This window comes from Octopus bimaculoides, chromosome 6 (genome assembly GCF_046866305.1).
Source record: "Octopus bimaculoides isolate indiv1 chromosome 6, ASM4686630v1, whole genome shotgun sequence".
In the NCBI taxonomy this organism is placed as follows: Eukaryota; Metazoa; Mollusca; class Cephalopoda; order Octopoda; family Octopodidae; genus Octopus; species Octopus bimaculoides.
The window spans coordinates 73,899,327-73,922,469 of record NC_142933.1 but is presented as its reverse complement, the minus strand read 5'-3'; the positions used below and the strand labels follow the sequence as shown (position 1 = coordinate 73,922,469).

The 23,143-nt window shown below is 36.1% G+C and overlaps 1 protein-coding gene and 1 long non-coding RNA gene across 51 annotated transcripts in view; one reads left to right on the top strand and one right to left on the bottom strand.

Moving 5' to 3' along the window:
• LOC106868360 (agrin) overlaps positions 1 to 23,143 on the bottom strand; it is a 762,720-nt gene that overhangs the window by 37,109 nt on the left and 702,468 nt on the right. For 34 of the 50 annotated variants that reach the window (XM_089354065.1, XM_089354050.1, XM_089354052.1 and 31 more), the window contains 5 exons: positions 18,660 to 18,809; positions 17,245 to 17,446; positions 14,399 to 14,614; positions 6,438 to 6,577; positions 402 to 509 (listed from right to left, as the gene is read on the bottom strand). In XM_089354065.1, coding sequence (XP_089210191.1) covers positions 402 to 509; positions 6,438 to 6,577; positions 14,399 to 14,614; positions 17,245 to 17,446; positions 18,660 to 18,809 — 816 coding nt within the window. The remainder of the gene's footprint in view (positions 1 to 401; positions 510 to 6,437; positions 6,578 to 14,398; positions 14,615 to 17,244; positions 17,447 to 18,659; positions 18,810 to 23,143) is intronic. The other 16 variants (XM_089354061.1, XM_089354063.1, XM_089354062.1 and 13 more) reach the window with 1 other exon arrangement.
• The window catches only part of LOC149135252 (uncharacterized), a 45,099-nt gene continuing 25,587 nt past the window's right edge, over positions 3,632 to 23,143 (top strand). Inside the window, exons 1-2 of the long non-coding RNA XR_016242317.1 lie at positions 3,632 to 3,771; positions 20,944 to 21,004. This is a non-coding gene — a long non-coding RNA (uncharacterized LOC149135252). The remainder of the gene's footprint in view (positions 3,772 to 20,943; positions 21,005 to 23,143) is intronic.

The following is a 23,143-nucleotide window of genomic DNA, read 5'->3' as shown; positions in this document are numbered from 1 at the left end:
CCATGTGGTTTTTAGTTATGTCTGTTTACGTTCTAATTTCAAAGCCTACCAAGGTCGACTTTGCCTTTTATTCTTCTGTGAGTCAATAAAATAAAGTACTAGTCAAGTACTGAGATCAGTTCAGTTAACTGTACTTTATTTTTATACCCTAGAAAATTAAAAGGATCATGCACATATTAGAATTCAACATATTTTATTAAAGAGAAATATTAATAAGGATTTGTAAATTTTTTCAAAAAGCTGTTATTAAGCACTTAGTAGTTTCAGTTTTAAAGTTTTTTTTAGCTGATTTGAGAAGAAAATTTAAGAGAGGTGAGAAAAGGCATAACATGCAAAAATATCTATCATTATGATAAATGAACAACAGAAAACTGTTTGTGTTAAAAAGTAAAATATTTTACCAATAAATCCTTCTTGACATATACATTGAACCATCACATTATCCAACATCAAACAATTGCCTCCGTTTTTGCAAGGCATACTACTACAAGGATTATTCCCACATTCAGCTGAAAGAAATGAGAATGTTTTAGTGAGTTAGTACTTGTTAGTAATCGCTATTAGTGGCACACAACAAATGAGTGTACCCTCATTTGCTATCTATGTAAAATATAACAAGCGGGTGAGTTTGGGTTAGTAACCTATGTTAATGATATATAAGAAAGTGTGTCTCCATTAACAATATATTTTAATATAAGTGAGTTTTGGTTAGTAATCTATATTAATGCTGTATGACAAGAGAGTGTGTCATTGTTAGCAATCTAAGTAAGTTGATGCAACAAGTGAATTTAGTCAACAAATAGTTTGTAGGTTTTCATCTTCAAAGACATGCAAAATAAGAGATCTGTTAGTTAAAAACATGTGAGGGTTAGTGACAGGAAAAGTATCTGGGTTGTAAAACATTTCCTTAATATAATAAGGTACCAGTCAAAAATAGAAGTCAATTTAATTTATTAACCACCACTCCATCCTCAAACATTTCCTACAAATTATTTGTATTATTATAGTAATGGTAGAAAATTGACTAAAGTCACTTAAGCATCAGTGAGAATTGCATATTTGTTCTGATTCTCTCTACTTCCATCCACCCATCCATCCATTTTCTGCACCCACTATACTTGGAAGGGTTGTGGAGGTAGAGCCCTCAGACATTTCCTCCATTGGGGCCTATCAGAAGCAACCATCATTAGATTTTCTGGCCGGATTTCCAAGCAAGACCAAATGAGACTATGGATATTATCCAACTGTCTTGTTCTTGGTCTACCCCTAGGTCGTCTGCTGATTGGCTTGCCTTGAAGAATCTGTCTTGTGACTTTCTCCTGTGACATTCTAATCACATCCTTGTAGTACCAGAGCTGTGACCCCTCAAGAAGTAGCGTGACCTGGAGAGTCTTTCTGATCACCAAGATAAGCACCCTGTCAAGTAATATTACTCAAGAGACCCTTAGGTCTCTTTCAGCTGCTTGCATTTTCGATCATATGCTTTTGATTATTATCCAACATTTATGACCATAGGTGAGGATAGACATAAAAACCCAATTTAAGATAGCAAATTTAGTTTCATTTTTTTTTTTGTCAACTTCTTCTCTTCTGATGATCGAGCGCTGCAGCTGGTGCATTATTGTGGTAGGACTTGCAATTCTAGAATCCAATTCAGCCTCCTGCCTTCCACCACTTGTCAATATGGCTCAATATACTTCAACTTCTCTACTTGTCTCAGTGATGTTCCACTAACATACAGAGTGTACTGGGAAGACTTTCTACAGAGGGCCAATGTCTCAATCTTCACAACACTAATTCTCATTCCTGCCTTGCAGCTCTTGACAGCAGACCCCTTCTGATCATATTCTAATGAGCCAAGTAACACCATATTGTCTGCAAATATCAGCCAACTGATCCTACTTCCACTGATTGTGATATCACTTCCACAGTGTCAATCCAGTTCATAAAATTTATTAAAAGAGGAGGTGACAATATGCACCCCTGCCTTTATACTTTGAGTTCAAATTGTTAAAGACAACTTTGCTTTTTATCCTATACAGAAGGATTGAACTTAAGGCCTCATGCTTATGAAGTAAACTTTTTAACCATTCATCCATGCCTGCATTCTATATATAAATATATACTTATATACTTTGTAACTTTGTAGAGCTAGGGTGGTAGAAGTTTTTTTGTGCTTGCAATAAATATCAAGAGCAAAAGCACACTGAATTACTAGCTGGAGGAGATGTCTTCCTGGGGTTAAAAAAGAAGTATCATCAGTTCTTAGAGATCACCCACATTAAAGTGGTAATAAGCACTACTTTTTGGTTCATATACTGCTTCTGTCTGAAACATCCTTTTCATCCAGGGTAGTGGACTGCTGGAATTGTTAGAGCATCAGGTGTCATGCCTTCTGGTATCTGTTCCAGCGTTTTACACTTTGAGTTAAAAATACCACCACCTATCACCAGTCCCCTCATAGTAATATACAAGGTTAATGCATAGACCTCCAATGTCAGTCACAGTGACTTGAGCAACTTCTCAGTTGTATTGAAGCAAGATAAAGAGTGAACCTTGTATCAAATATGATATGAAGTGGTATCAAAAAGATCCCAGACTAGTTCAATAGTGTGCCAACAGGTGGCAGCACATGGTTGTGTGCAAAGTGAGAGCTATCAGTGACCATCATGAGGAAGTTTGCTGAGCGACGTTACTGTGTTGTGAATTTGTGTTTTTGTGATCACGTGTATGTTGTAGTCTGTTATTTTTGTCATGAACAGGAAGAAAGAACCACCGTGAAAATTTGAATTAAACTTGGGAGGTCTGCTACAGAGACATTGAGCATGCTTTGGCAAGCTTGCAGCGATGAGGCAAAGGGTTGTACGCAATGTTTTGAGTGGCATGGGTGCTTCAAAAGTGGAAGAACGTCCTTAGAAGATGATGAGCACTCTGGAAGACCTGCCACAAGCGTCAGCCCTGGAAATGTGGCATTGTGCATCAAGAATTTGTCCTCAGGTCCAGACTGTCAATCAAGAGTTCTACTGCAATGTATTGAGATGTTTGAAGGAAGACTGGATCCGTGGAGCATGAAAAATTGGTTTCATCACAATGACAATGCACCCTGTCACCAAGCTCTCCTCAGTTGTGAGTCTCTTACCAAAAACAACATGGTATCACTTTTGCACCTGCCTTATTTGCCAGATTTAGCACCTGTGTTTTTCCATCTCCTCCAAGGGGAAAATGCAGCTCAGACGTCATCCAGAGTCAATCACAGAAGGTCATCAACTTACTTACAAAAATGACATCTAGGTTGGATTCAAAAAGTGGTGTATTGCTGTGCAAGGTGTCTATCGCAAAGGAGATGATGTTAAAATTTAAGGAGATAAGTTATTTTTTATTAAACATAACTAGTCCAGGAAATTTTTGATACCACCTTGTAAATAGTAGAAAATGGCTGTATAGTTAACATGTTTGCTTCATGACCTCACTATTGTCAATGACATGAAAAAGCACCCAGTATATTCTATAAATTGATTGGCATCGGGAAAGGCGTCCAACCATATAAATCATGTCAAAGTATGTATTGGAGATTGACAGTCTTCTGACCAGTGAAATCCTGTCAAGTCATTCAATCCAAGCTAGCATAGAAGAAAGATGTTAAATGATAATGATGATGATGATGATGATGATGATGATGATGAAGAAGATGATGATAATGATGATGATGCAAGTGATGATGATGATGATGATGATGATGATGATGATGATAAAGTTGCAAGCTATTGCATGGTTAGATTAATTTCTTTTTTTCATTTCTGAGAAAGTACTAAATTTTTGTAAAAATTTAATTTGAAATTTCTAACAATGTGTTCAACACAGCACTCATTTTGACTGTTGCTACCCACTCCTATATTCCCTGTCACATTCACTTATACTAACTGCATAACTAATGTCATCACTATCTGCATTGCATTGTGTGTTCATGCCGTTGTTGCTATTACCCCATCTCTACATCAGTATCATTGCCACCCCTATCATTGTCATCAGCATCATCATCATCATTATGTACCTATGCTGTTACTAACATAAACTGTCCCCACACCACCCCACCCCTACTATCATTGCTGCTACAACCACCACTGCCACCATCATGATCATGATCATCAAATTACCCATGGATTTTGATGAAACTGTTGTTGTAACCATCCAAGTGTTCTTCCTGGCAATAACACAAACATTCACCATAGACACAACAGCAACTGTTGCCATGATCATGACCAATGCAAACCATCTTGCCTTAAAATCACTGCTGTGCTTTTTAGAGCAGTAGGTGGTTTGAAAGACACACACACACACACACACACACACACACACACACAATCATCCACTAACACATATATCTTAGCACAGGCATCAGGATAACTGTTGCTATCATCAAAAACTCATTGTTACTGATATCACTCACTATTTTAAATGTTTGCTATAACAACAGTTTCCATGCCCATCACTGCCACCACCACATTTTGTATCCACCACTGTTGCTTCTCCTAACTACCACTGCTAACTACTTCATCACAATAATTGCCATCTACAGCCAACCAGATATTGTCAGCAAAATAAAAATCTGATTGATAAAAGAACAAGTTGCAGGCTATACCAGGTCAGCCACTATTGGAACAAACCTATAATCAATGACAATCTAGCCATCACCAACCTATCTTTCCTGAAATAATTTATCTCATACTATACACACTACAGGTACAAGTATGGCTGTGTGGTTAGAAGTTTTCTTCACAATCATGTGGTTTTTAGGTTCAGTCCCACAATGCAGTGCCTTGCACAAGTATATCCTATTATAGCACCAGACGAACCAAAGTATTTGCCTTATAAGGGAATTTGGTAGATGGAAACTGTGTTGAAGCCTACTGTTTATACATATACTGAGGAGATGTGAAGGCTTGAAAGGCATGAAACCAGCATGACCTGCCTGATGGGTAATGTCAGTGAGCATCTACAACAAAGTGTAAGAGATTTGAGAGAAAAATTGGGTATACTGGGCATCAGATGGAGTGTACAAGTATGGTCATGTGGTGCATATGGATGAGAATATATTTTGTTGTTGGCACTCCATCGCTTACGACGTCGAGGGTTCCAGTCGATCCGATCAACGGAACAGCCTGCTCATGAAATTAACGTGAAAGTGGCTGAGCACTCCACAGACACGTGTACCCTTAATGTAGTTCTCGGGGATATTCAGCGTGATACAGTGTGTGACAAGGTTGACCCTTTGAATTACAGGCACAACAGAAACAGGAAGTAAGAGTGAGAGAAAGTTGTGGTGAAAGAGTACAGCAGGGTTCGCCACCATCCCCCATGCCAGAGCCTCGTGGAGCTTTAGGTGTTTTCGCTTAATAAACACTCATAACGCCCGGTCTGGGAATAAAAACCGTGATCCTATCATCGCGAGTCCGCTGCCCTAACCACTGGGCCATTGCGCCTCCATGGATGAGAATAACTGCATCAGGAAGTGCCGATCTCTAACTGTGGAGGGAATGTGTGGAAAGAGTAGACCGAGGAAGACGCGGGACAAAGTGGTGAGAAAGGAACTTCAGATGCTGGGCCTCAGAGAGGAGATGATAAGGGACTGACACTTATGGCACTCTGCTGTGCTTGAGAAGACATAAAATCATGGTCATCCATATACACAGGCATGTCCTCTATATCCCTCTCTCAGCTGAGTGATCCTATGCTTGAGGGCTTGTGGGTGCTGGGGGCCATGTAAAAGCACCCATGCTGATGCTACATAAAAGTGCCTGTGCTGGTTCCACATAAAAACACTTATGCTAGTGTCACATTGAAGGGCCCATGTCAGTGTGTTGTTAAAAGCACTAGAAACCCTACCAAACAGACATAGAGGCTGTGCAGCTCTTCAGCTTTCCAGCTCCTGTCGAACTGTCCGACCCATAGCAGCATGGAGAACATGTTTGATGATGATGATGATGATAATGAGGATGATGATGATAGTGTGTGTGAGTGTGTGTGTTTGAGTGTGTGTGTGTGTGTGTGTGTCTGAGTGTGTGTAGGCGTTTGTGTTTGATTTTCACTACTTGGCAACCAGTGTGATTTGTTTACACCTCCAAAACACAGCAGTTTGGCTAAAAGAGACTGACAGGGTAAATAGCAGGCTAAAAATAGGTTGATTTGTACAATAAAATCCTTGAAGGCAGTGCTCCAGCATGACCTCAGTCTGATGACTAAAACAAGTAAATGATAAAAGAATGAAAGAATATTATTCAATGTGTCGTTCCATTTCTATAAGATTTATTTTTGTTTGATTTTCTGAAGGATTTGATTTGCAAGATTTCACTGTTATTTGTAACAGATCAAGCACCCCCATAAAGGCTTCCCTACCCTGTTAGCTGCTGAGGGTTTAAATTGATGTAGAAGCTACAAACCTATATCTACTCCATCAATAACATCACTGAGTTCATCAGGATATGCCAGTCGGTAGGTGTAAGGGCTCTGTCGTTTTCCAGCAATTACCTTCCGAATGCAGCCAACTAGACCAACTTCGACATCAATGCGACTTTTAACCCTGTATGGAAAGTTTATAAAAAGAAATTAAATATGATAATAATAAGGGAAAAAACATTTAGCAACAAAAAAATACAACTTTAATTCTAAAATACATTCATGACACCAAACAAAAAAAATGAGCCAAAGTGTAATGTAAGTGAATTTTTGGGTATGTAGCTGTTGCTGATGTTGTTTAGCCCACAGTAGAATTAAGATTGAGAAGAGCTTTGATCGAAAGTATTAAAACAAATTCATCACATCTTTTTTCTTTTTACAATTATGGCTACATGGTTACAGTAGTTTGCTTCCTAACAACATGGTTTCAGGTTCAGCCTCACTGCACCATGGTCAAGTTATTTCTACAATAGCCCCAGACCAACCAAAGCATTGTGAGTGTATTAGTTTATGGAAACTAAAAGAAAACTGTTGTGTGCATATATATATATATATATATATATATATATATATCTGCAAAAATATGTGACACTTATTCAGTAGCCATGATAAAACTCCGAGTTTCGGATGCCAGTGTGTTGTTTAGCCCACAGTAGAATTAAGATTGAGAAGATATATATATATATATATATATATAATTGAGAATGAATGTATGTGTATGTCGCAGAAAGGCTCTGAAATGTTGTGAAAAAAATTTCTGTGAAAAAAAATTTTTTTTTCACAGGAATTTTCAATTGGCCGGATAACTGAGGAGGTGTTGGCGTGGGCTCCCACCTTGGCATCCGAAACTCGGAGTTTTATCATGGCTACTGTATAAGTGTCACATTTTTTCAGATAAATTCCTCTATTTGCATAATATCGAGGTCTCTTTCTTTCTTTTGTTGTCCTTCCTGTCAAATATATATATATATATATATATATATATATATACTATTGTACCTTGGGAGCATTATGCTGGTAAAAATCACACGCACTGGTTCAGTTCTTTATTGTTATTGTTCAATATTGTTCACAGTGTTATTTCAAAAGAAATGGAAATAGAGAGATGTGTCACTTAAGAGATTGCAACTATGCGATGAAATAATTATTTGACAAAAAAAAAAAAAAGAAATAACACCACAAGCAATACTGAACAATAACAATAATGAGCTGAACCAGTATGTGTGGCATGTGTTTATTATCATTACTGGCATAATGCCCCTCCCAATGTTCAATAGTATTTCTTTCAACGCACGAATTCACATCAAGAATCTTGCAAACCAAATACAAATACGAACTATATATATATATATATATATATATATATATATATATATATATATATATATATATATATATATATACATACACATATGTATATACATACATAAATATATATATATTTAATTAATTGAAAAATGAATCTGTATCCATTAGATCTCTCCATTTTCAAGCTTAATAATAATATTTGATATTTTATATTTTATATAATATATTCATTGAAGAAATATCTCTGCAAAATACAATATATTAAACCAGTGTATCTTGGATAAAAAAATATCCCTATAAGAGGTCTAAATATCTTCATATTGACCATATATATAAATATATAAATATATATATATATATATATAATATGCACACTAGCCATGTGGCCTATTGTTACTGGGCAATTTTCATCAATGAGGAAACTTGGGATAGAAGAATGGTTAGTGAGAGCTGTGCGAGCCATGTACAGAGATGCTGTCGGTAAGGTGAAGGTTGGAAATGAGTACAGTAATGAATTCCGGGTAGAGGTAGGGGTCCACCAAGGTTCCGTCCTCAGCCCCCTCCTATTTATCATAGTCCTCCAGGCGATCACAGAGGAATTCAAGACAGGTTGCCCCTGGGAGCTCCTCTATGCTGATGACCTTGCACTAATTGCGCAGTCACTATCAGAACTAGAGGAGAAGTTTAAGGTGTGGAAGCAAGGACTAGAATCGAAGGGCCTTAGAGTCAACCTAGCAAAAACCAAAATCCTAATAAGTAGGAAGGTAGATAAAACACAAACCCCTTCAGGTAGATGGCCCTGCTCAGTATGCAGTAAAGGAGTAGGTAGTAACTCTATAAGATGTACCCGGTGCAAGCTATGGACACATAAGAGATGCAGCAATATCAAAGGCAGATTAACTACAAAGTTAGTTTTTGTTTGTGGCAGATGTTCAGGTGCAATAAAGACTGTAAACAAACAGGAAACAACTTCTATCTCATTCCAGGGTGAAAAACTAGAGGTAGTCGATAGCTTCCGCTATCTGGGCGACCAAGTTAGTAGTGGGGGTGGGTGCGCTGAAAGTGTAGCTGCTAGAATAAGAATAGCCTGGGCAAAGTTTAGAGAGCTCTTACCCTTGCTGGCGACAAAGGGACTCTCACTAAGAGTAAAAGGCAGACTGTATGACGCATGCGTACGAACAACCATGCTACATGGCAGTGAAACATGGGCTGTAACTGCTGAGGACATACGTAAGCTCGCAAGGAATGAAGCCAGTATGCTCCGTTGGATGTGTAATGTCAATGTGAATACCCATCAGAGTGTAAGTATCTTGAGAGAAAAGCTGAACATTAGAAGCATCAGTTGTGGCATGCAAGAGAGACGATTGCGCTGGTATGGACATGTGGTGAGAATGGATGAGGATAGCTGCGTGAAAAAGTGCCACACCCTAACAGTTGAGGGAACCCGTGGAAGAGGTAGGCCCAGGAAGACCTGGGCTGAGGTGGTGAGGCAAGACCTTCGTACATTGGGCCTCACCGAGGCGATGACTACTGACCGAGACCTTTGGAAATGTGCTGTGCGTGAGAAGACCCGGCAAGCCAAGTAAGATCATTGCCAGTGCCCCTGGACTGGTTCTTGTGCGGGTGGCACATGAGATGCACCATTTTGAGCGTGGCCGTTGCCAGTACCGCCTGACTGGCTCCCGTAGGATTTCCGAGCGAGATCGTTGCCAGTGCCCCTGGACTGGCTTGTGCGGGTGGCACATAAAAGACACCATTTCGAGCGTGGCCGTTTTCGTGCGGGTGACACGTAAAAGCACCCACTACACTCTCTGAGTGGTTGGCGTTAGGAAGGGCATCCAGCTGTAGAAACTCTGCCAAATCAGACTGGAGCCTGGTGTTGCCATCCGGTTTCACCAGTCCTCAGTCAAATCGTCCAACCCATGCTAGCATGGAAAGCGGATGTTAAACGATGATGATGATATATATATGTGTGTGTGTGTGTGTGTGTATGTATGAGGGTGGGGCTGGAACCCGGCCATAATAATAAAAACAATATAATCGTTGGTTATAGCAGATCAGAAAGTTACCATTAATTTCATATCTTTTATTGCACTTAGCAATATAGTCGATACATCAGACCTGATTGATCAGACATATTAGCTTAAGTCTGCATGTGTATACATGCATGTGCATGCATATATGTGTGTGTGCATGCATAGATGTGTCTATGTGTATGTGTGCAAGCATATGCAAATGCAAACATTTGATATCAACTTCATGCTGAGAATTGTAGGATCATAAATTCTATACATATTAGAGCTCCATCAGCTCTTATGCAAATGAAATCTTTCTTAAGGCGGCGAGCTGGCAGAAACGTTAGCACACCAGATGAAATGCTTAGCAGTATTTTATCTGTCTTTGTGCTCTGAGTTCAAATTCCACTGAGATTGACTTTGCTTTCACCCTTTTGAGGCTGATAAATTAAGTACTGGAGTCGATCTAATCGATTGGGCCCCTCCCCAAAAATTTCGGGCCTTGTGCATAAAGTAGAAAAGATCAAAATCTTTCTTGTTGTTTTGTTTCCATCTCTGTCTGTATATCTCTTTCTATGTTTCTCATTCCTGTTATCTTTCATTTTTTCTCTATTATTGGTGTAAATAACCCATACAATTCAAGCCTAGATCAGAAGGTGGTGTAAGGCATAAAAAATGTCTTAACAGCAATCCAAATAATTAACCTCACTTTATTAATCATATTTTTTCTTCAATTTGCTAACATATTTACTTTGCTGCCAGCTTTTTTGTCACACACACACACACACACGATGAGGAACTTCTGTTTACCAAATTCACTCACAAGGCTTGGTTGGGGAGATTGAACCCAGAACCATGTGGTTAAGAAGCAAGCTTCTTAATTACACAGCAACACCTGTACCTCTCTCTGTGTGTCTATCTATCGATCTTAACCTCCCCCCTCTCTCTCTCCCTATATATATATATATATATATATATATATATATATATATATATATATATATATATATATGGGAGAATATACAAAAAATAACAACAGACGAGGACAGGTGGTGTAAATAACAAAAGTATATATTAGTATGACGCTCGGGAATACGGAAAGTCTTTAACGTTTCGAGCTACGCTCTTCAACTGAAAGGAACATAGAAAGAAGCAAGGAGAAAAAAATATATAAATGTAGTGGTCAGCGATCTATGATATATATATGTGTATATATATATATATATATATATATATATATATATATATATATATACATGCATACACACACACACACATATATATATATATATATATATATGTGTGTGTGTGTGTGTGTGTGTGTGTGTATGTGTGAGGGTGGGGCTGGAACCCGGCCATAATAATAAAAACAATATAACCGTTGGTTATAGCAGATCAGAAAGTTACCATTAATTTCATATCTTTTATTGCACTTAGCAATATAGTCGATACATCAGACCTGATAACCGATGGCACATAACCCCTTTACTAATGAAGCTAAAGAGCACAGTCTTGGTCAGCTTGGAGGTAAAAAACCATCCACTCGAAATGAAATTGTTTCGAAGTGGAAAATCCAGTCCGGGAGAAACGGAGTTATCTCCCTTGGAACAGTTCCACATGCGACCGGAACGAGTACATTTTCCGTTCCTCTTCAAGCGAAGAAGCTCACGTTTCCAACACGAATTTTCTATCCTGAAATTTCGCTTGATTTGGGTGCCTTAAAATCAAAAGGTGAAGATTTAAGTCGGATACCTCATGATAGAAAATTCGTTTTACTTCTCTTTCTAACTACTATATATATATATATATATATATATATATAAAAAAAATTGTACTTAAGATGGAACTGTTCAAAGGGAGGAAACTCCGTCTCTCCGAGAAGTAATTTTTCACCTCAAAAAAATTTTGTTTCGCTCCAAGGACCTTTTTTGAGACTTATGAACAACTGACTGATCATATATATATATATATATATATATATATATATATACATATATATATATATAACACAAGGATTATTCTTGTATTAATCATGTGCAAAGAAGAGTTCTGCATGTGTATCTAGCCTTCGAATATACTCTGCATATGGTATAGAGCAGTGCTACTCAAAGTGGTGGTCCACGAACCAGTGCCAGTTCGCGAGCCATTAGCTGCCGGTACGCAGCGAGTTTCCAGAAAATAAAGAAACATAAAATGCTTACGTAATATTGTATTATTTGTTTACAAAATAAGTATAAGATATAAAAAAAATTGTCAACTTTTCTGGTATAAATTAATATTACTGATCCCTGGCACATTGGGAAAAAAACTGCTGGTATGCCACGTCAGATAGCTTGAGAAGCACTGGTATAAAGCATGTGGTAGCCAAATAACGACATAAGAGCTCTTAAATGCTTGTTATAATATAAATAATATATAATATATGCATATATATACATACATATATGTACATACTTACATATATATGTATATATACATGCATATATGGGTACAGGACATAAAAAAAAAAACATTAAAGACAATTAGAAATGAAAACATAGAAAAGGAACTTTTTTCGAACAGCGAAAAAAACAAACAGAGAAACGATACATGCAATATAAAGAGTATACCCCCTTCTTCAGTTGTCCCTGTTTCATCTACTCCATATTTCGAAGGTAAGGACAATACGTGACTTTGTTTAAACAGTCTTTTCCGCAAAGCAAATTGAATAAAATTTAAGATTTTTGGCAGAGGGTGAAAGTGTTAACAAGAACAGAAGAGTGAGAACAAGACAGTAAAAACAATTGATGCCACACACACACACACACACACACACACACACACAAGTAGCTATCTCTCTCTCTATCTATCTATCTATCTATCTATCTATCTATCTATCTATCTATATTTCTATATATATATATATATACACACATGCACACACAAGTATATATATATATATATATGCATATATATATATATATACATATATATATATACACACACACACACATATATATATATATATATATACACACACACATATGTATATACATATATATATATACATACATACATACATACATATATATATATATATATATATATATATATATATATATATACATGCACACACACACACACACACACACACACATATATGATGGGGTTCCTTTAGATTCTGTCAATCAAATCCATACACATGATTTTAATTGGCAACCTGGGGATACACCAAGAGATACTTTGACCAGTAGACGCAGTGGGGCAGAAACCGAAGTCATGTGGTTGGGATGTAAGTTACTGACTGAATCACATAGCCATGTCTGAGCCTCTACTTATATGTTATTTGCATTTCTGTGTGTGTATGTATGTGTTGGTCTACAGTATCTTTTCTCTACAGTGATTTTCTGTAATTTGAAAACTGAAATTAAATAATTTTCGTATATAACAGAGGAATGAATTAAAGACAGAGGAATCGTACTGTTGAGCAATTTACCAAATCATCCCTTCATTATTATTTAAAATCAGATCTTAGAAACATGTATTGTTAGTCAGTTTAAAAACAAATGAAACTAGTATAATTCATGTTCATGAATGTCCTTAAATACATTATGTTGCTTATAATTTAAAATATAGCTTACAAAAGTTTCATGTGGTAATAGAATTAACAAATGATCATTTTAGAATAGAATAGAATTTAAAGCTAAAACAATCACGATGGGGTAAATTGCATAAATGTCATCAGTAAATTAAAAATGAATGTACATACATACATAATTACATACATATGTATGTGTGTATATATATATATATATATATATATATATATATATATATATATATGAATAAAAAAAAATATATAAAAAAAAAGGGTTTAGCATGATCGTGTATAGAGGAATATATTATTTAAAAGAGTTCCAACTCTGTCTGATTTTTATGTTTTATTTATATTCTTATAAAATTAATGTGGGATATAGAATATGTAATATATAATATAAATAGTAAAATGAAATGAAGTATTGAATGTCTTATTGAATATATGAAATATTGAGTATTAAATATATAAGGACTATTATACTTTCCTGCCTCATGACAGTCATCAAGGTCCCGTCTGACAGATGTAGTGTGTGTGTGTGTATATATATATATATACATACACACACACACATGCATGCATGCATACATACATACATACATACATTAATACAGAACTTACAGCTCTTGTACTCTGACTATGAATGCTTATTTGTACCTTTCATTGTAGGTGCATTAGGTTATATAACAATAAGTTTGCACAAAACTTTAAAATACTCAGTTTCAATGGAGAAAGATCAAAAGAAACTAATGTGGATTCTCCAAATCTAATCTATTAGTAAAAATTTGTAAGACATTCCAAAAATTCTCCATCTGAGATTCTTATGTGAGTAGATGCACATACTTGGGTGTATGCATGGACAGTTCAACCAATGCACCAACTCAACCACATATTTATAAACACCAGGAACTGTCTTAACTCAAAAAGACTGGCTTGACCTTTCTCAAAGAAATGCATGTATGTAAGCTCTATGTATGTAATAGATGTGTTCATCAGTTGTCAATAAGATAGAAACAAATGCAGAAGCTAGAGGAAATGAATGACTTACAGTGAAGTGAAGTTTTGAATGTGTCCAAGGTAAAGAGGTGACTCCAGGTTAAGAGAAGTCAGATCACCAGGGCTACTACTTTCTGCAGTATTACTTTGACCATCAACTTGCAAGAAACCATCTTGGCCAATGCGCCGAGCAATAACATGGTGATATTTATTTAGTCGAATTGGTTTAGCACTGCGAATAATAGCCAGACCATTGCCTAAATCATACCTGTAAATAATGAGTTTAATTAGAGTATAATTGAAGAAAGTCATCAAAAGTAATTAAAAGTTGAGAATAATGTTTATTATTAAGAAAAAAGGAAAACAAATAAATTACAACCACAACTTGCATATAAGTGTGCCTTGATTGTGTATGATGCTTTTGCTAATTAGCTTTTAGCTGATTATGTAAATATTGACATGATCTCAGTTGTCCCAATATTTGACCTAGTGAAACATTCAGGATGTGACTGCTGGAAAGACAGAAAGCAGTGTCCAACAGTCAAACCTTTTCATAACCCTTGAACATTTAAAATGGCCATATCAAGGCCAAATATTCTACCTATTTTATGTTCAAACTGAGCAAATCCAGTCTCTCTCACCTACCCTACAATATCATTCTAAAAATATACAGTCACATTGTTGAAATATCAAAGCTACAAGATCATACATGATTAATTCAAAACAATGTGAATAAGCTTTCCAGTTGACAGAGTAATCTAAAAGGTAGAGGGTTAAATCATAGTTGCTAACTCCTAAAGAAGGAGCTCAGTTAAAAAATAAAATCAAATGTAATAAAATAGATTGTACTGAATACTAACTTAAAAACCCCTGAGTAAAACAGAAAACTATAGCCACCATTTGTAAATGACTATGACTTGGTAGTATGTACAATGTTATTGGTTTTATTTTATATGCTTTTGTTACTGCATGCTGACACAGGCACTGTCTTGATCTTCCTATCCTGATCAAGTACATATTGACACACTGAATCCCTCATCAGTTATTGACCAAAAATCATCGCAATTTCAACACCTTAACCCCGCTCAGACCTGGGATCCTGTGTCTAACCTTACCCTTCACTTAGGCTCCTGAGAAAAAGACATAAATAGTTGTATATACAGCTCAAGAGTACTAATTACAGGCAAACCGACAAAATCACTAATGAAATCAGGAGAATAACAATAATAGGCCTATCTCACAACTACTACATTTGTTCACCTGAATCACTACTTTCTTCATCACTCTCATCAGTCTGATTGTTCAAATCACTTTCATTCTTTGCATAGAGGAGAACTCTTCATCCAAAGAATAAATATCATCAATAATTTCCTCAACTGCAAGGAATTTTGACCTTGCTCATTTACAAGGTGAAGTGCCAGTTTCATCACACTCATTTCATCACAAAGTCTGTTATTTTTTCGATTAATAACAATCATGAACAACATCTATGAGTGACACCATTAACAATGAGTCATAAACACACTTGACTACAAAGCTGCAATGTGATCAGTTGTCTAATGTTAGTATTTTATCTTCTCTTTCTACATGTTGTTCATCACTGCTTTAGCAGGCACCCAGTTAAGATGTCATTTAAGCTATTCCTGCAATAAAGGGAACACAAGACGACAGGGTTAACAACATGGGATGTGATATAGAAATTTGGTTGTTATTTTCAACAGGTTAAGTGATATGTAGAAGCTCCCCTTCGTTGGCTTATATAGAAAAAATTCAAGAAGGAAACAACATTCAGGTTTAAAGAAGAGTATTGAAGAGCTTAGGTTTGTTTCCCTAGTGGGAACACCCACTCAAGAGTTATGAGCAGTTCTCTAATTAAAGCAAACTTATGCTTTATAAAAATCTGCACCAGAACAAATCTTTTTGGTAACAAAAGAATTTCTATAGATACATTTTAGTACTCTATTACTAAAATCAAAGAAATATTTCCTTTAATCTTTATTATTATGCTGATCAAAATTTGAATGACAACATCCATAATAAAACTTCTTCCATTCAGATTTTGAAGGGCTGGCAAAATCGTTAGCACACTGGCAAAAATGCTTAGTGGCATTTCTTCCAGCTTATATACTGATTTCAAATTTCACTGAGGTTGACTTTGCTTTCCATCCTTTCAGGTTTAATAAAATTAGTACTAATTCAGCCAAAATTCGAAACCACTATTACTATTATTATGACAGAGTGAAGAAATATGGTTCAGTTGTCAGAGTGTCAGACTCACAGTCATGAGTTAGTGAGTTTGATTCTGGGACCAAACTATGTGTTGTGTTCTTGAGTAAGGTACTTTATTTCATGTTGTTCCAGTTCACTCAACTGTAAAAATGAGTTGCAACATCATTGATTCCAAGCTGTAGGGGTTTTGCCTTTTTCTTGGGTAACATCAGTGGCATGGAGAGGGGAGGCTGGTATGCATGAGCACCTGCTGGTCTTCCATAAACAACCTTGCTTGGACTTGTGCCTTGGTGGGGAACTTTCTAGATGCAATCCCATGGTCATTCGTGGGTAGATAAGCAAGATTGTTAGTGTTGGAAAAAATGCCTTGTAGTGTTTGTACCAACTTTTGCATTCTGGATTCAAATCCCAATGAAGTTATTTTAGCCTTTTATCCTTTTGAGACTGATAAAATAATGTCAAATACTGGGTCAATAAAATTGACTATGCCCTCTCTTTGAAATTGCTAAAGGGTTAAATAACAGCTCAGCCCAATGTACACATAAAAAGATAACACCAAAGTGTTTTGTTTTTTCTAAAATCTTTACACTAACAAACATTTTAATTACAATAATATTTCATCAAGTTAATAATAAAGATTATCAACAGAAAATCTGCTATGATATTTACCGAAGTTCAACAAAGCCTTGGTTTAGTGTCAGAGATACGAAATCTCCACTACCATCTTCCTCTTTACTATTGAAAAGAATAATTCCATCTTTATTCAAACTTTTAAATTCTACTTCAATTCTCATCTCAGTTGTAGCATTCTTAATCTGTGGCATTCTCAGATAGGAAGTTCCAGAGAATGACGGGACTGTGAAAGATACAACTAAAAGGAAAAAAATATACATAATGTTGATTTTAATTTCAGAGAGTAACTGTTTAAATGAAATTTAGATGAACAGGGATACTAATTTTAATATTATCACTGTATCATAAACATAGCAAGATATAATTTCTCCTTCCTATAAAATAAAAGATCTTTTATGCCTAGAAAAGAAAAAAAATAAATCTATAGTAAAACATTGAAATTAATTATTAGCACAAAAGTATTGGTAACTATTGGTAACATTTTAAAGATTTGTATATTTTAATTGCAACTCCTATTGTATTTTTTCGTTTTTCTTTTTCTTTTTTTTTGAGATTTATGGATTGACTAAAAAGAGAAAGAGTAATTCATGTATAAATTATGAAATTTTCTTAATTCAAACTATTTCAAACTAGTCCATATGTTATTTTTCAAGGAGAAACACTTTGAAAGAAACTGAATACTCCTTTCAAAATACTGAGAGTAGAACAATCATCAGGCTATTAATGAGAAAACTACTCCAACATAATCCATAAAGGAAAGTGTAAAACTGATTGGAAAACTCACCCATGAATTAGTTTGAAAAGAGTCATGAAATACAGAATAGAAAAATTTGATGAATATTTGATAAGAATCTCAGATGTTTGCCCACACACACCCTTGAGAATTATCAAAAAATCTGCGCTTTCAGGTTTTCAAATGTTATCAAAAGTATTATAATTACATCTAGTCACACTCTATGCAAATCACTGTCATTAAATGTGATTACAAGCAATTTTGGTTTTCACAGAGTGCCTTGAGTCTCTCTAGTTTAAGCCACTACTTCACTGCAGTGAGAGGTCACAGTTTCTGTAAGATAAACATGTGGTTAGAGTGCCAGAGGAGAGGATTTCAAAGCATATTCCTCAAGCTACACCAGTTTGGTCTCCAACAAGCAGGAAACCTAAGGTGAGACAGCCGGATCCTATACATAGTCTCAGTTGGTCACACTTGAGAAAGTTTAATGATGATTGCTTCAACCCTGTGGGGGAAGTACCTGAAGACTCTACTCCCAGAATAGTGGGCAGTGAAAATGGATGGAAATAGATGGATGGACATATGTATATAAATTAAACCATGTTCTTGCAAGGTTTACTTTAAATGTCTGAAGTAATGGATTTACATAGAGATACAATATGTCAAGTAGTTAAGCTAATATGCTTAGCTCTTGTATATTAAAAGCAAGAAAACTTACCGTCTTTGCAAATTGATCCACCTGTTCCTAAAGGACATAGACATCGGTATCCGAGTGTCTTGTCCATAAGGCATGTTCCTCCATTTTGACAGGGATTCAGTGTACAGGTTGTATTAGATGTTGGTGATGGTGGAGGAACAGATACAACCTCTGCAATAAAACAGTATTACAAATGTAACATCACTAACAAAGAGAATATATACATATAGACTCGACTTTCATGCATAATAAACACTCTAACAAAGAGATTATTTGTCTAAGCTGTTTTAATGTGTTCAACTGATTCTCTGAAAGCTATAATTCTGAACAGAGTAGTTTGGTGAATATCTGTATTTAAGTATATTTTATAGTATATAAAAAGTAATATAAAATAAGGCATTTTGCATTAATAATTCTTCAATTGACAACAGCAAATAAAAATATAACCAGATTTGGAAATCAGACAGTTTAGAGATCAGTTATTAAGCTATTAAGCAAAATTATTCCAATATAGTTGATAAATAATGATCAGAAATCAATAAGAAAACTGCTGCAGCAAAGGTAATAAAAAACAAAAATGAAAAGTAAGGGGAAATTGAGTGGAATTACTGACAAATAGCAAAACATAAGGATATGAATGAAAAATATCTTCCAAGTCAATTTTTAATTTCCTGACTTCATTTCCTTATTATTATCCTTGATGTTATTTTATATGAAATGTGCCAGTAATGATTGAAACAAATAAAAGGAAACCTGGAAAGCTTGATGGGTATTTACTTTCAAGTCTCTTGTCACTGAGAGAAAATTTTGTCAGGACTAATTATTTTTATTTTTATTGATAAGCTCTTTTCAATTGAAGATATACCTTCAAAGATTTAAAAAAACAAAAAAAAACTATTTTCTACAATATGAATTTTGTAGAGTTATTATCGTAGTGTTGCATATGTTTTGCATCACAATGTCATGTGACCCAAACTTTTTTAAATGGTTGCCATTTCTGTGTCAAAGAAATTTTTCTTTATGATATGTTTTGCTTGGTTATTCAGTTGATTATTTAAGGTCAGCAGAAGTAAGGGATCACATATGTGACAGCTGCTTTACTTCAATAAATTCTTTGCTGTGAGACCATATTTATATACTTGAATAATGCTTTGTGTGCAGGATTATGAATACAATCTATTTGGTTGTAATAATTTCTTCTTCCAACCACCATAACAAATTTTATTACTAATTTGTTGTTACATGATACTGAATTTATATTCAGTTTATATTGATATATTTTTTAAACCTCTAGTTTCAAAATGAAAATTAGTTTTCTTGTTCAAGGTAAAAAGCTAACTCAGTTGATTAATGTTTCTAAGATAATCTATATATATAAAGATAAGAATGTGTGTCTGTCTGTGTGTGTGTCTGTGTGAATCCCTAAAACTCGAGAACTACCCAACCAATTTCATTAAAATTTTACACATGCCTTACTTACAGTTCGTACAACGTCATGGACCAAAAACATTTTCAACTTCTTGCCTAATGCGAGCCCACAGCAATCTCTTTCTTATACTATTTCAGTATTACGTGTCAAAAGTGAAACAATAATATCTCTCTATTGCAATGTGAGATACTTTCAGTTTAATACTTTCACTATTATAGTGAAACTATTACCTCACATATATACATGCATACACACATATTCGTCATAAACACTCTACCACTGCTACTAACATCTGTTGGGAACCCTTTCAGACCTGCCTTACATTCAAACCAGAATCTCAAAAACATTATCCCCTTATATCTCATTCTCATTTCATTACCACGATAGGCAAATAAAACTTACTTCTCACGTGGAGACAATGGAAGATGGTAACAGACATTAACCAGATGCTACCTTGTCAAGTGAAATATATTGTCATCCACTTCAGCTCTAACCTTCCTAGCCTATGGAGAGTTCAAACGACCTCCACACAACTATAGCACCACTGAACCGTAATCTCAAAAACATTGTCCCCTTGCATCTCATTCTCATTTCATTCTAAACACATGGAAATAAAACTTACTTCTCACTACAGGACAATGGAAGATGGTAACAGATATTAACCACATGCTACCTTGTCAAGTGAAATATATTGTCATCCACTTCACCTCCAACCTTCCTAGCACCACTATAGCACCACTGATATCTTCATCCTTCTAGCTGTCTGCTTTCTTACAAATACGACAGAATTCATTTCCAGGCAGATAACATTCAGAACGCAATTCACAATCACTGTCTCCTTTCCTCTTACTATTTCTCTCATCTTGTCTTTCACAGCATTGCTCTATCAAAACAATACTGATCAACTAAAGCACATTCATTCATTTTGCTGAATTTGGTACGTAAACTTTCTCGTTTGTAAATTGCATCAATCTGAAAGATTTCACTATTTCTAGCATGCGCTGCTACCACATAACGGCTTCTCGCAAATACCTGTTCAGTGGTTGCAAGATGTGCTACAAATACCAACCAAATCAATTAATATTTACAAGTACACCTGCATATCAACTCCCAACACTTTTCTTTCCTTTCTAGCGGATTCCTATGTTTTCCATCACGGACATTCCAATTATGCAAAAATAATGTCTTTCATTTTCAATTCCCTGTCCCTACTCCTAATTTTTACATTTTCACTTCTTTCAAAATAATTCCTTACTTCTTCCCTAATGCAGGCACCAAGCAATCTTTTACATTGCTTCAGTCAATTTCTTACATTGCTTCAGTCAATTTCTTACATTGCTTCAGTCAATTTCTTACATTTTCATTTCTTTCATTAAGAATAAGGGAACAGGATACTTGATACCAACCGAAAACAGTCCCAGTTTTACCTGTTCTCCTTACTGAAATGCGTACTGGTGCATGCATTAAAATCTACCAATAGTTTTGGCTTCTTCAATAATGCAGGCCTGCAGACCAACTAACTTACCTACAATCATTCCTATATTCATTTCACTAAGGAAATATGTAAGATTTCACTGCTATTTCTAGCATGCACTGCTACCACGTAATGGCTTTTCGCAAATACCTGTTCAATGGTAGCACGATGATTTATGACCTGAAACAACTGCTGTAATCACCTCCACCAGTCTTGAGAGCTGTTTAATCAATTTGCAGTCGATATGTGCGTGAAAATGGAATCAGAGAGACTGTGTTTCATCAGGTCACATAAAAAAAAATTGAGCTCTGACAGCTACATCCATCCCTGAGATGCCATCAACAATGATGGCATCTGGTGCATCTTTGGCTTTCCACTTCACCAATGACACCCTGCCATTCAACAGCTTGCAGTGCACCTGGAAAACAGTCAAAAAGTGTACTTAACCAATGCTAATGCTTCTCTGTTGGCAGAGGAACCAAGGGATAGCACACTCACTGCATTCTTCAAGCTTTGTCAAGTGGATCCATTCACTCAAACCATGCTGGATCCACAGCTTCCATCGTACTATACTTGGAATGGAAAAAAAATGGGCCCCAGAGAAAGCAGGTCAAAATGTTCATGGATACCCTGGCATTAAGTTTGACACTTGCCTTGGGTGAATATACACAGTGCATCTCACTCAACAAGAGTGCTTCTACTTCGGTCTACTACTGTAGGAGGTCAGAGGGCCAACGTGTTTCCAGGCCCTAAAAACCGCTCATGGACATGTCGGCACAACATACAGAGGAGCCTGCTATTGACAAGGTCTGTTAGAAGATGGTGCACAATGGAATGCAACTTTGGGAGAGGCTGCATTATCAGAAAAGTCTCAGGGCACTATTTGAAGTATTACTACAGACATGCAAACTATGTGATCATGCCACTCTATGGCTCAAGTACAGGGACAACCTGGCTGAAGACTTTAAGTGACAAGCTCAACTGCTCTATTCTGACATGGAGGGTATCAGCAATGAAGTCTATAACAAAACTCTCATTGACATTGAAGACAGAATTGCCACACTGGGTGGAAATTAATTGTCCACATATGGCCTGCCACAAACATTCAGGTCAAGGTCAAATAACCTTCCCACTGCTGTCATTCATGAAACATCCTACGACACTCAAGCGCTTTCAAAGTACATTGTTGAAAACGAGCCTAAATTACTTCCGGACCAGCTGCAGGCCTACAGAACTATTCTTAACTGCTCCTGGAGGGACAGGAAAAAAATTAATTACAAAGCTTCTCCTTGCAGAAGTTAGGCAGCATCAGGACATTGCAGTAGCTGTGGCTTCCTCTGCGGATGCAGCTACTTTTTACCTGGTGGCAGGACAGCGCGCTCAACTTTCAAACTCCCTCTCAATTTAGCAGCATCCAAGACGCCTTCATGCAACATCAACAAAAGCTCAGATATGGGGCAGGTACTTAAAAGGTGTCATCTAATTGTCTGGGATGAGTGCACCATGGCTCACAAGGATGCTTTGGAAGCACTAGATAGAGCCCTGAAAGACATCCAAGACTGTCAGGCTCCAATGGGGGGTGTAACGCTTCTGTTGTCAGGT